This window comes from Cervus canadensis, chromosome 15 (assembly GCF_019320065.1).
Source record: "Cervus canadensis isolate Bull #8, Minnesota chromosome 15, ASM1932006v1, whole genome shotgun sequence".
Classification (NCBI taxonomy): Eukaryota; Metazoa; Chordata; class Mammalia; order Artiodactyla; family Cervidae; genus Cervus; species Cervus canadensis.
The window spans coordinates 45,577,737-45,595,572 of NC_057400.1; the positions used below are offsets into that span (position 1 = coordinate 45,577,737).

General features: G+C 35.7%; 1 protein-coding gene across 2 annotated transcripts in view; it reads left to right on the forward strand.

Moving 5' to 3' along the window:
• The window catches only part of CSRNP3 (cysteine and serine rich nuclear protein 3), a 196,145-nt gene that overhangs the window by 29,108 nt on the left and 149,201 nt on the right, over nucleotides 1-17,836 (forward strand). For both annotated transcript variants that reach the window (XM_043488094.1, XM_043488092.1), the window contains one exon: nucleotides 7,223-7,311. In XM_043488094.1, coding sequence (XP_043344029.1) covers nucleotides 7,299-7,311 — 13 coding nt within the window. In that variant the 5' untranslated portion in view covers nucleotides 7,223-7,298. The remainder of the gene's footprint in view (nucleotides 1-7,222; nucleotides 7,312-17,836) is intronic.

Sequence of the window (17,836 nt, forward strand, 5' to 3'; positions counted from 1 at the left end):
CATGAAAGTACACTGACTAACATAGTCTGTAATTTAACTGTGTTCCTAGGACCATCTGTAAGAATTTAAGCATTTCCTGGGAATCTGATCAATTCTAGCAGCCTTTCTCTATTTTCTCTGTAAATTTAAGAGCCCTTCAATTAATTTAATATTTAAAAGTTGGTTTCTGCTGAAAAAAAAATGTGGACCCAACATCCAAAAACTGTTCTGTGCTTCAAAATTGGTTTTGTTGAATAATTTTCTATTATGCAGCTACATATGCATTTTTATGTAAAGTCATAAATATCATATCACAGAATTTGGTTAATGTAAGGAAGATTTGTTCCTTCTCCCCTATTCATTGATTCAGTCATTTATTTATATCAGTATTGACTCATAGATATTCATTTTATTCTTTGGGTTATAATCTAATACTGTCATTAATTTTTCGTGCTTAAATTATTCCAACTTTTACCATTGAGAGTTCTTTTGGGTCAGTTCTTATGTCCTTCTGACATGACTGTGCCTCTTTTTTTCCTTCCCTTTCTTACTTTTCATCACTGTAAGATCCTTCAGGTTCATCTGATATTTACCTGCCCCAATCCTAGAATTGGCCATTTCTCAAAGAGATTTTTTAAATACCAGTCACTGGGTAAATGATGATGCAACGTAGTGAAATGGGAAAGACTGGAGGAAGGGGAGGAAGCCCGAAGTATGTTACCTTCCTTCCTCACTCCCTCCCTTCCTTCTATCTTTCTTTTGTTATTATTACTATTTTTAATATGTTAAATTTGAAAAGCCTACTAGCCATGTAAGTGGACCTGTAGAGTAGACAGTGAGTATAAGAATCTAAAGCTCAGAGAAGAGGTTCAGACTACATGTCTACATTTGGGATTCACAGATAAAGGATAGCATTTAAAGACAGAGGACCAGGTCTGCTTTGCTATGAGTCACACAGAAAAGTCTCAGACTTCAGTTCACAAGAGGCTTTAGAGGTTAGGGATAAGGGAAGACATCAGACAGAGAAGTTGAGAAAGGGCAGCAAATGGGCAGGAGAAAATCCTACCTTATGTGTGGTATCCTACAAACCAGGTAAAGAAAGAGTTCAAGACAGGAAATCTGTGTCAAGCTCTCTTGAGATATTAAGGAAAAAAAGGACTGAAAATTTACCATTGGATTTGGTAATATTTAAGCTCACTGATAAACTTTATAAATGTTATTTCAGTGGAACTGTGAAAATGAAGTCTAATTTGGGGGAGTTCAATGTAGAATTGTATCTGAGAAACAGAAAATACCTTCCTTTGGCAAGTTGCTACAAATGGAGTAGAGAAATAGGTGATAGTGAGATGGGGAACTGATGGAAAGGGACTTTATTTTTAAGTTTGGAGACATTACAGCATATTTGCAGACAAATGGGAATAATCCAGTAAAAAGAGGGGGGAATGATGATGCAGAAGAGAAAGGGGATTATTAAAGTGGCAAAGACCTAGCATTGGTGAGAGGAAATGGAATCCAAAGCTTAAGAGAGGGAAATCACCTTAGGTGGGAGAAAGAACAGTTTCTCCATCATAACAGGATTGAAGGTTGACTCCATGTGTACAAGTGTTAGGGGTACACACAATATTGTGGTGAGAAGAGGAATTTGAATAGGGTTTTTTTCAGTTTTCTTAGAAGCAGTAGCATAAACTAAGTTGGAAAAGATGGGAAGAAATGATGGACAGTTGAAAAGAAGTAAAGTTGCCTTTTGTGGTATAGAGTTGAAGCATGCATTAAGAAGGGAAATGTAACAAGATTGTCAGACACTGCTACTGGGGACCCACTTACAAGAGCCTACATTTTCTCTAGTCATTATCATCTCTTCAGCTATGAGAGGCATGTTCATAGTTGGAAGAGAGATGAGTTTAACTAGCTGTTTTTGTCACATTTATTTGAAGAAGAGAGGAAAAAGGCCATCATGGTGAGTGTATATGTGAGGGAGAGACCACAATGATGAATAATGGACCCTAAATTCAGTAAGTGGGGAAATGTGAATGTGAGTGGGATGAGAGAAAAACATGTAGAGGTCAAGAAACTTTCTTGTTGATGAAGTGTATGATTTATTGGAGACTTTTACTATAAAGATTCCTTAAGGCTTCCCTGCACCCTGTTGATGCTATCTGCTCTTGCAATGGTGGAATATGAAAAATATTTTCAGTCTCTTTTATGATAATCTGTCAAGTCAAGTTTGCACCTGTTCTTGGGTCAGTCTTGCTAATTTACAATTTTCTTGGAATTTATCTACCTCTTTGGTGTTTTCAATTTTTACCTAAATTTTCACCCAAATTTTCTTCTAGCTCTCGCAAATTCCTAGTAATTATAGTTATGTCTTTCCCCATGTCTTTAAATATAGATCTCTCTGAACTATTTCAGAGATTTGTTTTGCACACTTGAGAGCACAGCTGATTGGAAGAATCCCATGGTGAACCTGATATATAAATATCCTAACTAGGACTGATTTAATTTGTTTCAGTAACTCCTGTCCACTTTTACTGAAATAGAATGACTAAGTGCTATTATAATCTTAGAAAGTTTTTGGTCATATGATACCATTCACTATAGTTCAGCACATGTTAGGAAAAATGGATTAAGGGCTACATGTATTTTGATAATTGCACTTTATCAGGTGTATGTAGGTACAAAATTGAAGTGGTATTGTTACTTAAAAAATAAATCTAAATAGAATCAATGTGATTTCAGTGGTATTTTATTGTCTTTAAAAAAATAGGGCCAAACTGTATATGACAGATTGGTGTTTCCTGCTAGATTCCTTTGTCCTAGGCCTTTTACTTCTGTCTGGAAGTTGTCCTTCAGAGTGAAAGATGCTTTTGCTGATTGAAGGCATATTAAATACACAATACTGTGTTTTGAGATGCAGTTGCAAATGTAACTAAACTGTTGCACCAAACTTACAAGTTGTATTATTACCTTAGAAGCACTGAATAGACAATTCATATTTCTTCACTTGTGTTCATAGAATATTTCCTTTTGACATATTGAAACTGTGATATAAGCCAGGCTCCCAGACATATAGAAGTGATCAACTTGAGAATCTCAAACTCCATGATTCTTGGAGGAACAAGCTTAGTCTGAAATCCCCACAATTGCAAGAAAAATAAAAATTTTAAGGATGGGAGCAAATTAAAAGAATGTTGTAAGCAAGTTGTATTTCATCCTATCTAACCACTGAATCACCCACTAAATACAACACAAACTGATCTTATAGCTCAGTCAAGGCTACCACTGAGATGTGACCCTCATTGACCTCAGTGAAGTCTAGCATGGCTGTTGATTAAAACATGCCAGCAAGAGCTTGGTGCATCACTGACCTGCTAAAGGTACCATTTAGAGAAAATGTTGATGAACATGGGCGAGTTCTTTGACCCTTGCTTGCCACTCCGAATGGCTTCTGGGATCTTAGGCTGATTTACAGTAATGTGTATGGGCAACCAAGAAACCACAGGGCCTAGAACTAGAAGAGGTGGCTTTCACCTTCCACCCGCAATATTGCAAGACTTTCTGTAAGTGAAAAACGGTTCTTAGGGAATTTCTCAATTGAACCCCAGGTATGAGGAAAGACCAGATGTGAACTGTAAGTATTGGGTGCACGTTTTAAAATAATAATGTAGGTTTTGTCAGTTTTGTTTTTCATGGAACTCATAAGCAGAAACTGAAGTTCTTTAGATGAGCACAACAAAAGATATGTGAGGACAAATGATATTACATTTACATTAGCATACATGTTCCATTCCATCAATGTCACGCTCCTTGATTATTTTTCATAGTTCCTGAGATAGTTATATGTATCCACAAATCAGTCCCAGATGTCACTTGTCATTGTTAAGGCCACCCATGGGATTGCAATCTCATTCAAGAAAAGTATAACAGGCTACGCTGGGGGGTTGGGGGGGAATTCTACTTAAGTCATGATCACATCATAGACATAGGATTTCAGGAAAGTGGCACTTCCCACAGATCTTGTGTAGACCATCACCGATGTGCCCACAGGGCTTGCAAAGGAAGACCAGCAGCCTCTGCATCTTCCTGGGTTATATCATCTAGGTGGTATTCCTCTATGTATTGCCTGAGTCTCAAGTGGGTGCTGTTGACTGATGGATCCTAGCTCCTCCCCTCTCGACCTTCTTTCTCACTTGTGGACACATGCTTTTTCACACAGTCTCATGCAGCCAGTGTCTCCTAGTCACACCCAGAGAGCCACGGTGCTGAACTGGAATTGTTTCCAGCATCAACCACTGCACACTGTGCCCAGAACTGGTGTTGATTCTCATATCTCCAGGTCTTGGAACATGGCACTGAATACGACTTGTTCTTCTAAAATTATTTAACTTTTGTGATGACTCCCTCTCAAGAACTTGACTGACCTGAGTTAGGATCAATCCTGCCCATCAAATTTATTTTTACATCCTTGACCTTCAAACAGATCAGAGTTTGAGTCCATTTATTTTTCCCCATCACTGTGGGTCCCTTGGCCTCAGTCTGAATTATAGGTTAATTACAGGTATGCAATTTTCAGTTTAGTTCAGTTCAGTCACTCAGTCATGTCCGACTCTTTGCAACCCCCATGGACAGCAGCATGCCAGACCTCCCTGGCCATCACCAATTCCCGGTGTCCACTCATGTCCCGGTGTCAAACTCATGTCCACTGAGTCAGTAATGCCATCCAATCATCTCATCCTCTGTTGTCCACTTCTTCTGCCACCTTCAATCTTTCCCAACATCGGGGTCTTTTCAAATGAGTCAATTCTTCGTGTCAGGTGGCCAAAGTATTGAAGTTTTAGCTTCAACATCAGTCCTTCCAATGAACACTCAAGATTGATCTCCATTAGGATGGACTGGTTGGATTTCTTTGCAATCCAAGGTACTCTCAAGAGTCTTCTCCAACGCCACAGTTCAAAAGCATCAATTCTTCAGCCCTCAGCTTTCTTTATAGTCCAACTCTCATATCCATAAGTGACCACTGGAAAAACCATAGCTTTGACTAGATGGAACTTTGTTGGAAGAGTAATGTCTCTGCTTTTTAATATGCTGTCTAGGTTGGTCATAACTTTCCTTCCAAGGAGTAAGCGTCTTTTAATTTCATGGCTGCAGTCACCATCTGCAGTGATTATGGAGTCCAAAAAAATAAAGTCTGTCACTGTTTCCACTGTTTTCCTATCTATTTGCCATGAAGTGATGGTACCAGATGCCATGACCTTAGTTTTCTGAATGTTGAGCTTTAAGCCAACTGTTTCACTCTCCTCTTTCACTTTCATCAAGAGGCTCTTTAGTTCTTCTTCACTTTCTACCATAAGGATGGTGTCATCTGCATATCTGAGGTTATTGATATTTCTCCTGGCAATCATGATTCCAGCTTGTGCTTCATTCAGCCCAGCATTTCTCATGATGTACTCTGTATAAATATTTTTGCTTTACTCTATAGACTACCTTAAATGACTAAAGAAAGTTTTTTATTTTTTGTTGTAAAATGCAATTATGCTTTAAATTTCAATTTTTCCAACTGGTAGTCAAAAATCATACAGTCTCTTCCTGAGAGTTAGCTACACGTCACAAATACATGGTAGCCAGTTTTCCTGTGTGTACAATAGGGAAAACTGAACTAGATAGCAGTTTCTTCACTTTTTTGCCTCTTGATTTGTTTATATTTAAGTTTCCCCACTTTTTTATAGAAGCAAAATTTTATTTTATTTTTAGGATAAAATCTTAATGATACCTCAATATGTAAAAATGACATTTAAATAATATGAGATTCATTTTCATTAACAAGAAAATTAGAGTTAAGATTATAAATGACATTTATAGAAAGATTCATTTCAGCATCTAATTTATTTTTAGTATTTGATTTTAATTTCAGATAAGTTTTTAAAGTCTGTATTCAATGGACACATTACAAACAGGTAGAGATCTGTTAGCATGCTTGCTTGTTGGTTCTTAGTTGCTTGACATGCAATCTAAGATATGTATCATAACAGAGGAGTCAGTTATTTTCTGAAATATTCCTCAAAATAAGTGCAAGGGTGATGTAAATTATTGCTTTAGTGGTCTTCAGTATGTCATCATGTTATGCATAATATTCTTAACAGGGTTTTACGAGATTTTAAATTATACTTAAAATTGAATTTTGAATCTATCTTTCCAAAATTTCTCATTCTTTTGCTGAATCTGGGCTTTCTCAGAAGCAAACTAAACTCTATTATCTCTATTAACTCTGTAATTCTAACCGCAATTTGATAACACTATGTTACTGTTGTGAGTGCTGCAAGTATTCTAGTATGTTCTAAAGCTATTTAAAGTGTATATCCATGAAGATACACATAAAGTTTAAACAGAGAAAGAGGCTCCTAAAGACATAATTTTCCTAAGACAACTTTTTTCTTAAAGATGTTTGCTGTTTTAAGCTTGTTTGAATGACATCAGCATAAGTTGTTTGCTCAGTCTATTTCTTCATTCAGTAATCCATTCATAGTCCTTTTACATTAGCTATTGTTACTGGCTATGATCAGAGGTAGTTCATTTCTGGCTGTTGTGCAAACACAATAAATGAACCACAGTTCACAAGTTTCTCTATGTCGTGTTTATGGAAAAATTTTACACTTGTATATGGACTTACTGATTTTTCTTATTAGAATGGAAATTTGTTAGTTATTTAGAAAAAGTGATTATATATGATACATTTTAGTCTGGAAAAATAAAAGCATTTAATTACTGCCAGGATTTTATCATCTCTTTAAATTATTTCACTAATCCTAATAAATATTTATTGTGATTTTCATCAACTATCTAGCTATAATATTTTGGTTGGTTTTCTTGTTTATTTTTGTTTCTTGAAGATATGAATCTCTGGAGACTAGAAAGTTATTTAAATTTAGTGTGATGTTGATTGATGAGATAAAGTGCCTTTAATTTTTTGTCCCTAGTAACAGTTGTTGATTGAATAACAGGTTAACAAATAAATGAAAGCTTATGAATGATTAGAAATTTACTACATTCTTTTAAGATGGATATTTTTTCTGCACTAATTTATATACAGTATAATCATTCAGTTCTAAATTTAATGCCTTATTTTTATATTCCAAGAATCCTATTGATTTTGCTCTGTGTCATATTATATTTACACCTTGTTGTAAACTTTACTTCTTGAAAATATAACCTTATGTAACATATTGGTTATATATTTTCTTTTTTTAAGGAAAAAATAAGGAGAGATCAACAGACTGAAAAGATGTTTTCAGAGGCATAGCGTCTTCAGGAAGATACTGACATTCATGAGATCTCAAGGTTAGTATACATTATCCTTTTCATAGTTATGCAGATCTGGGATCTAACTGTAACACTATTCCCCATGCTGTTACTGCTAATGTGTAATTGGATAATAAGGAAAAATGCTCTTATATAAAATACTTATATTTAAATGATCTCTTTAAGATTTCAGGAAATTCATTTATACTAGAAATGTATATTTTTATTCAATTGGGGATAATTACAAGAATTTTTTTTTAGTATAGAATCCATTTTCTATTAAAGTTTTTTTCACTTTTTTAATCGGTAATACTGTTAGCATAAAAATAAACATTATGCATTCCTATACATTTTTATTTTGAATTTGTTAAGGAATGTATACCTATTTAGCAAGTCTTTAAATTTCTTTTGTATCTTTTGTTACAGCATACACACATATACACACATTGTTTAGAAGGACCACTAAAGAGCAATCTTTCTAAAATTCTTAGAACCTCATCCCCTGACTTTCCCAAGTACAGTAAAAAATTTTACTCTTGTCAGAAAGTGTGACCTCAATAAAATGACAGTTGGTATGAATGAGCAAAAGGATATGTGAGGAATTTACAAGTTGTTTAGAGTCATAAATCTAGAAAAGCAAAGCAAAATAAGCCTGCTCTTATTAAATAGCTTCAGTTCAGTTCAGTTCAGTCACTCAGTCCTGTCCCACTCTTTGCGACCCCATGGACTGCAGCAGGCCAGGCCTCCCTGTCCATCACCAGCTTCCAGAGTTGCCTGAAACTCATGTCCACTGACTCGGTGATGCCATCCAACCATCTCATCCTCTGTCATCCCTTTCATCTCCTGCCTTCCATCTTTCCCAGCATCAGGGTCTTTTCAAATGAGTCAGTTCTTCTCATCAGCTGGCTAAAATATTGGAATTTCAGCTTCAGCATCAGTCCTTCCAATGAATATTCAGGACTGATCTCCTTTAGGATGGACTGGTTGGATCTCCTTGCTGTCCAAGGGACTCTCAAGAGTCTTCTCCAACACCAAGTTCGACACCACAATTCAATAATAAACAGTTTATTATAGTAATAAATGAACATAAAATATTCATTTGGAAATTTGAGCTACAATGTAGGTTAAAAATGGTTCATTCTGATGGGATAACTTGAGAAAGTGGATAATTTCTGACTGCTTTGTATTGTGGGGACCCAGTGTCAAATATTAATAATTTTAAATGAAATACACTGATGATTCTTATTTATTTTCATTTGTTTTATGTGTTTATTGAGGTAACATTGATTTATAACATTATATAAGTTGGATGTGTGCATTCTATTTCTGCTTCTGTATACAGCATAGCATGCTCGCTATAAGAAATTTAATTTCTATCTGTAATCATACAGCTGACCCTCCTTACCCATCACCTACCTGTTCACTGCCTCCCAGCCCCTTCCTTTCTGGTAACAACTACTCTGTTCTCTGTAATGATCTTTTATTTTGATTGCCTTGATCATGCTTCAGAATCTTCTTTCCCTCACTCATCCAAGAACACATCATTCAAAACTTATTTAGGACTTAACCATATGCAAGACAATGGGCTGAGTGAAGTTTTGGTTGTTTCAAAATGAATAAGATATGGTTCTTGTTCTCAAGAATTGTGCAACTGATAGATGTGTTTCTGGGAAATTAATTTTATTATTAATGCAAGCAACACATAATTAAAAAGACAAGCTAGATTTAAAAGGGCAAATAATGAATCCTAAAGCACAGTGGGAATTCTTTGGGTATTATTCATAAGTTCACATTATGGCTTTTATTAGTCAACGATACTGAGTGTTTATACCAATGGGAGTGGTGCTCCATTACAACCCACATTCAAATGACCTTTTAGTAAAGCTCTTCAAGTACAATACAAGTAAGTAATATGAGATTCTAAGAAAGAAAAGTCTCTTTTTTGCCACAACTACAAATTTAATGTTGTAGAAAATAGTTATGCAAACACATGAAAAGAACAAAGGTGAGCATTGCCTACTTAGTTTTTCTTATTCCTGTATAGGCAACTTCTTTATTAAGCTAACCAGAGAATTAAATCATTTCCCCAAAGACCTAGAAAGGCATGTAGATTTTCAATGCTTGTAATGTAGGTTTGAATGCTATAAACCCCTAAGGAATCCATATGCAAATAGCTGGGTAAGTAAAGAGATTTGCAGTAGAGTGGGAGTCTAAACTCCGCTGGAGACGGAATTGCACAGCACTATGCTTCTCACAAAATGCTTCTAAAAAGGTGATGTCTTAAGGTGCAGCATCTCCAGCACTAGCCACAAGTAGGACTCCACCCCCAAGCCATGAAAACAAAAAATGTCTCCAGATGTTGCCCAGTAACCCCTTGGGAAAAATTATCCCAACATGAGAATCACTGATCACATCCTAACCTCCACAACCTCAATAAACATCTACCCCATATCAACAAAAATCCTTCCAGCCACCAACAGCATCTTGTTCTCAATTAAAGCTCAACTGAGACACTTTAAATTCCAGGCACCATTGTTAAAGTGAAACTCACTTAACCATCTGTATATGTTTTTAGTTTCCTTTCATTTGCTTTCACCTGTCCTTGTATCTAAAATGTGTCTGACAGAATAATGAGTGAATATGAAATAAGTTAGAAAATTAGGGGAAAGGAAAAAATAAGGTTAAAACATAAGTTTTTTATTGGGAGTCACAGAAGGAAATGGCAAACCACTCCAGTATTCTTGCCTAGAGAATCCCAGGGACAGAGGAGCCTGCGGGCTGCCGTCTATGGGGTTGCACAGAGTCGGACATGACTGAAGTGACCTAGCAACAGCAGGAGCACATAAGTCTTAGGATACAAATGAATAAATCCTTTCTCTCTCACCTTGTTTTTCTTGAATCTGTGGCTTTTTCCATTTTCCCAAGCCTTACTTGGACTTTGGCTTGGACACCAGGAGCTTACTGTCCACATTTCTATAGCCTGTCCTTTTACACTGTACACACAAACCTGAATTTATATGAGAAGTCTCTTTTCTTAAATTCAGGCCCATGAGTGCTACAGGAATGAATTATACCACTCTGAAGATAGATGGTTTTCTAATCTGAGCTAGTCCCTCAGTAGCATTCACTAATCCTGTCACTCTGATGTGGTCAGCCACCATTTCAAAGTTTATTGCCCAACTTAAGCCATACAATCCCTGCCCTTCACTCTCAGTGAACCTCCTATTTTGATAAGAAAATTGAGGTCACTGTACGGAAACTCCTTGTGTATCCTTGTGAGTCCCTCCAGCACCAAACAGCAGCATCTATCACCTTTATTTCTTTCTTCCAATCTTAAGGGATCAGGAGTCCTTCCTGCTATTCAAGGCAAAGCCTGGATTTGATTTTATTCCGTATCACTGATGCTAACGCTTTTGCCATTAATTTCCTTTATACCCTTTACCTTCAATACTTTCTTCTTTGCTGACCCTTTTTCTTCAACCTATACATGCTCTTCAAACTTCTATCCAAAAAAGTAAGTCAACAAACAAAAGCAAACTGACCTCTCCCTTCACTTGATTTCGCCGCTGCTACCATCCAATTTCCCTGCTCCCCAGCTCATTCAGGCTCTCGATAGTAGCGGACTACATTCATTATCTCCAGCGTCCAAGATTCAGTTCCTGCTCAGCACAGTGCGATCTGATATCTAACCCCATTTAACAGAGCACGCTCTCTCTAAAGGCTCAGATGACCCGCTGCCCTTATCTTGACTGGCTCTCTCAGGGGTATTTGACACTTTTAACTTCATTTTTCTTCCTTCATTTCCTGGGCTGTTGTGACACCCCTCCCTCTTGGTCTACCTTATCCCTTGGAAACCTTTTCACAAACTCCCCTTTCATGGGCTCTTCTTTCTGTATTCTTTCCCAGAGCTGGAACCATAACCCAAATACCAATAGGCAGTCGGAAGTAATATAAATGAGTGAAATCAACTCACTGAAAACAATAAATATTGTAGAAACCAAACAACGTGCCTGCAGCAGGTCATGATATTTTACTCCTGCTCAGAGGATAGTGCTCCCTAGAGACCCACCCTCAGCTTCCTGCTCCTCCACCCGCCTGGCTATCCGTGATCAAGCAAAGCCACACTTGAGAGTTTATTAATGACATAGGTGGCAGTGACTCCAACCCTGTTCTTTGATTTAACTACAGAATTGCATATCACACACACACATGTCTATAGGATATCAATGCCCGGTAAGGACAGACACAAAGACAAATCATCAGACCAATGGAAATACAAAGTTCAAAAACAGACACTATATACATGTGATCATAAAATGCAACAAAGAAATAATCATCTGTCAATGGAGGAGGTCTTCCAATGGAAGTTTATTAGCAACCCCAGGTATATAGTTAGTGTCTGAAGGCGTTTTGAATGGGGAGAAGCAGGAGGGACAGTGGCTTACTTCGTAGAAGGCACTAGAACAATTCTTTACTTGGGGAAAAATAATACATCATATGGGCTTCCCTGGCGGCACAGCAGTAAAGAATCTGACTGCAATGCAGGGGACCTGGGTTTGATCCCTGGGTTGGGAAGATCCCCTGGAGGAAGGCATGGCAACCCACTCCAGAACTCTTGCCTAGAGAGTTCCATGGACAGAGGAGCCTGGTGGGCTGCAGTCCATAGAGTCACACAGAGCCGAATGGGACTGAAGCGACTAAGCAGCAGCAGCCTCCATCATACCATGTTAAACTGCAGATAAAGATTTAAAATACTTTAATTACTTTAAATATTTTAAAATTATTATTGAACATTCAGTAAGCTCGATAACTCACAAATATTCATGTGTCTTTGGTTTAGGGAAGCACTTAACCAATGCAGGAAAGCAAAGAAAAATGAAAAATCATTTATTCATTTTTATATTTACAAACAGTAAAATTCACTCTTCTTGGTGTAGAGTTACAGAAGATCTGACAATTGCATAGAGTCATGTAATCTTCCCTACAATCAGGATACAGATTGGTGTCATCACCCCTAAAATTCCCTTGAGCTGCACGTTGTTGGCTGCTCCCCATCCCAATCTCTGGCAACTGATCTGTTTTAGTTCATTATAGTTTTGCCTTTTCCAGAATGTCATACAAATGGAAACATAGAGGATGTAGCCTTTTGTAACCAATCTCTTTCCCTTAATTATAATGCATTTGAGATAGGTTTATGCTGTTGTCTATTTCTATAGTTTGTTCCTTATTATTGCTAAGTAATATTCCATTGTATGGATGTATCATAGTTTGTTTATCCATTAAAGGACATTTGGGTTGTTGAGATTTTGTTGTTTCGAATAAGCCTACTATAAGCGTTCATTTAGAATTTTTTGTGAGAACCTAAGTTTTCATTTATCATGGGTAAAGGCTTAGGTGGAATTGTGTGTCACATGTTGAGTATGTTTGTAACTTTCTAAGACACTGCAAAAATGTATTCCAAAATGGTTGATGAGTGCGTGTTAAGTAGCTTCAGTCACGTCCGACCCTTTGCAACCCAGTGGACAGTAACCCGCCAGGCTTCTCTGTCCATGGGATTCTCCAGGTAAGAATGCTGGAGTGGGTTGCCATGTCCTCCTCCAGGGGATCTTCCTGACCCAGAGATCAAACCCACATCTCTTATGGCTCCTACGTAGTACTACCTGGCAAGCTTTAAATGGTTGGTATCATCTTGCATTTCCATCAGCAATGTAAGAGTATTCATACTGCTTCACACACTTACCAGCATTTTGTATTATCAATTTTTACTTATTTTTATTTTAGCCATTCTAATTGTCATTGTGATTTTTATTAATTTGTATGCCCTAAATAAATAATAATATTGATCATTTTTACTTGGGTTTGTTCACCATCTATATATACTTTTGTGCAGTGTTTATTCAAATATTTTGTCCAATTTTTGTGCAGTACATTGTATGAGTTTGGATAAATGTATAATGACACATATCCATCATTGTAATATACAAAGTATTTTCACTACACCCTCAAATCCTTTGTACTCTATATCTATTTCCCTTTCCTCCCCACCTTCAGTCCCTGGCAACCACTAATCTTTTTACTGTCTCCATAGTTTTTACTTTACCAGAATGTTATATAGTTGGAATCGTATAGTCCATAGCCTTCTCAGATTGACTTCTTTCACTTAGTAATATACCGTTAAGTTTCCTCCATGTCTTTTTGTAGCTTAAAAAGCCACATTTATTTTAGCACTGAAAAATATTTCATTGTCTGGATGTATCACACTTTACCCATTCACCTACTGTTGGACATCTTGGTTGCTTCTAAATTTTGGTAATTATGAATAAAACATCTAGGAACATTCAATAGCAGATTTTTGCATGGACTTAAGTTTTCAAACCTTTTGGATAAATACCAAAAAGTGTATTTGTTAAGTCATATGGTCAGAGTATGTTTAGTTTTGTGAGAAACCACCAAACTGTCTTTCAAGGTGTCTATACCATTCTGCATTCCTAGCAGCAATAAAGAATTCCTATTGCTCCACATCTTATTCAGCATTTGGTGTTGTCAGTGTTTTGGATTTTGGGCCACTGAGAGTCCCTTGGACTGCAAGGAGATCCAACCAGTCCATCCTAGAGGAGATCAGTCCTGGGTGTTCATTGGAAGGACTGATTCTGAAGCTGAAACTCCAGTACTTTGGCCACCTCATGCAAAGAGTTGACTTATTGGAAAAGACCCTGATGCTGGGAGGGATTGAGGGCAGGAGGAGAAGGGGACGACAGAGGATGAGATGGCTGGATGGCATCACAGACTTGATGGCATGAGTTTGAGTAAACTCCGGGAGTTGGTGATGGACAGGGAGGCCTGGTGTGCTGCGATTCATGGGGTCACAAAGAGTCAGACACGACTGAGCGACTGAACTGAGCTTAATAGATAGATAGTGGTATCTCATTTTTAAAATTTACATTTCCCTGATGACATATGATGTGGAACATCTGTTCATGGCTTATTTGCCATCTGTATATCTTTGGTGAGGTGTCTGTTCAGGTCTTTGACTCATTTTTTAATCTTTTTCTTACTGTTGAGTTTTAAGAATTCTTTGTATTTTTTTGCCTATTTTTTATTGAGTTATTTTCTGTTGTTTAGTTTTGAGAGTTCTTTATAAATGTTCTGTATAAAAAGACTTTGGGAGATGTGAAATTTGCATATATTTTCCCCTTTTGTTTTTGTTTTCTTGACTTTGTTTTCAAAGAATAAGAGTTTTTAACTTTGATGAAGTCATATGTATTAATTTTTTTCTTTTCTGAATTACGATTTTGGTGTTGTATCTAAGAGCTCTTTGCCTGTCCCAAGGTCACAAAGATTTTCACCTGTTTTTCTTCAAAATGTTTTATAATGTCATGTTTTACATTGAGATATATGATCAATTTTGAGTAAATTTTTATATGGGGTAAGAGATTGAGGTTCAATATTTTGCATACAGACATCCAAATGCTTTATTTTTTAAACAGACTCTCTCTTCTCCATTAAATTGCCTCTGCACCTTCATCAAAAATCAGTCACATTTGTGTGGGTCCATTCCTGGCCTCTCTTTTCTGTCCCACTGATGTATGCATTTGTAATTTTTCCCATTATCACAATCTTGATTCCTGTACTCTGTGGCAAGTCTTGAGATCAGATAGTGTGTGCTCTTCTTTTTCAAAATTTCTTTGCACTGTGCATTTTAATATCAGTTTGTCAATATCTACAAAAAATCCTGCAGAAATTTTGATTGGAAGCTCATTGATATGCATTTTTTAAAGTCTTCAAATTAAATTTAAATTAAAAAACACTTGAAAACATATTCACCGAATATATAGGATGAAATAGTCAATATTATTAAAATATAGAGTTGTTAGGTACCACTAAGAAAATATAAACCTCATTAAGATAACTTCTAAGGCCTTCTGGGGCTTCCCAGGTTTTCAGTGGTAAAGAATCTGCCTGCCAATGCAGGAGACACAGGTTCAATCCCTGGGTCTGGAAGATTCCCGGAAGAAGGAAATGACAACCCACTCCAATATTTTGCCTGGAAAATCGCATGGACAGAGGAGCCTGTTGGGTTACAGTCCATAGGGTTACAAAGAGTTGGACACAGCTGGGCAGCTTTCTGAGAACTTTTTACAGAAATTGTTCTAGTCACCTCTAAGTTTAAAAAAAGAAATATTAAAATAAGTAACTAGAAACATTTGATGTGTAACAATGGTCATATAAGTATATAAAACTTTTTGAGATAGTATAGCATATGGACAGAGAGCATCAGTTTAAAGGTCAGCCTAAACTTTGAGTTCATTCTTATCTCTGAGGATTTAAGCAAACTGTTTAAATTTTCTAATGTTCAGATATTCTATCAATTAAGTAGATATAAAGTCTAACACATTGTAAATATAAATGGGGATTATTATTGGTGAAAATGTGGAGAATTAGACAGTGTCACACTATAGGGATGGAAAAGTAAATTAGTTCAACTTTTCTAGAAGGTAATTTGTCATTATGTGTCAGATCATTGTACTCTTTGCATCTTCTTAGAAATTCCAGATATTTAAAAACTTTAATGAAATAATCAATTATGAACACAAAACTATGTATACACAAATGTTTATTAAGATAATGTTTAAAATAATGAAAATAAGAAACATCTGCAAGTCTGATAATAATGAAGTAATTAAATTATTTAATATCCATTCAAAGTAATATCCTGAGATGGTTAAAATAAAGATGTTTCCACAGCATATTTTATTATTAGAGAATTATATGCAGTATACCAATAAGTCAAAAGAAGGCTATAAAGTAGTTTTTGCAGTGTGATGTCATTTATGCTTTTAAATGATGTATATGCATGGAAGAAAGGATGACTAAATAAGTGCATATGTGTATGGGTGTATGCACATACAAACACATATAGAAAGTTGGTTATGTCTGAGTGGCTGGATGTAGATTTAATTTCTTGCTTTTTTGGTGTTTTTCAGTAGTCTCCAAATTTTCTGAAAATACATCTTATTATTACCTAAAATTAGGTAATTTAAAAAAGAATATGGAGGTGTAGGAAATCAAACTATATAAAAAGATAAACAGTCAACTACTTAAAACATTATTTCATAGATGACAGTGAAGCGTTAGCTTTATTATTTAGCCATATTATTTAAAGAAATTCACAAAGGGCTAAAAAGTGGAAGAACAACATGCATAAAAATGAAATATAAATAGCTGATAAACATATAAAAAATTTCATCTTTAACAATATTCAAAGATATGAAAATAAAGTGTTGTAATTTTATGTCTATCAAATTAACACAGGTTTTTTATTACCTATCTGTTTCACTGACATTTACTGTTGATAGAAATATGTTAGTAGCAAAATATGTTAAAGGTCCATATGCTTATGCTTTCTTATGTTAAACAAACAATAAATTTCCAGATAAAGGCAAATATGTCATAGCATTATATATAACTATTTGAATCATTGAAAATAATAAACCTGTTCTGTAATAGAATTGTTTGAAAAATTGTGGTACATCCAGAAGATAAAATATTATTCATATACTGAAATTTCTTTTACAAAAAATTTTAATGACATGAAAAATACTCATAATATGTTAGATGAGAAAAATAGACATGAAAAAGTGGAGATAATATAAATATATAAAAAGAGCATTAAAGTAAATCAATGACAGAGGAATTAAAATATTTTAAATTATTTTATAATAATGTAAATATTATAAATAGTATTTGAAATACAGATTTTTTCAAAGGTAGAATGGCAACTGGTTTGTTTTTTTCATTTCTAGATGCTCATAGCTTTTTTCTATTGAGATATAGTTATGCAATATTATGTAAGATTCGTGTACAATGTAATGATTCACAAATCTTAATGGTATTTTCCAATTTTAATTTGTATAAAATGTTAGCTATGTTCCCTGTACAAATATCCTTGTAGTTTATTTATCTTACATCTATTAATCCCCATCCCCTATATTTCCCTTCCCTCCTTCCCTCTCCCGACAGGTAACCACTTGTTTGTTCTCTATATCTGAGTTTGCTTCTTTTTTGTTATATTCACTAGTTTATTTTATTTTTTAGATTCTAAATATAAGTGATATCATATAGTATTAGTCTTTCTCTCATTTATTTCACTTAGAATTATGCCCTCCAAGTTCATCCATGTTGTTGTAAGTGACAAAATTTCATTCTTTTTTGTGACTGAAGTAGTATTCCATTGTGTATATATACCACATCTTCTTTATCCGCTTATGTGTTGATATCATGTAAATCTTCAGTTCAGTCACTCATTTGTGTCCGACTCTTTGCAACTCCAGGGACTGCGGCACACCAGGCTTCCCTGTCCATCACCAACACCCGGAGATTGCTCAAACTCATGTCCATCGAATCAGTGATGCCATCCCATCATCTCATCCTCTGTTGCCACCTTCTCCTCCTGCTTTCTATCTTTCCCAGCATCAGGGTCTTTTTTTTTAAATTTTTTTTCATTTATTTTTATTAGTTGGAGGCTAATTACTTTACAGTATTGTAGTGGTAAATCAGTCAGCTC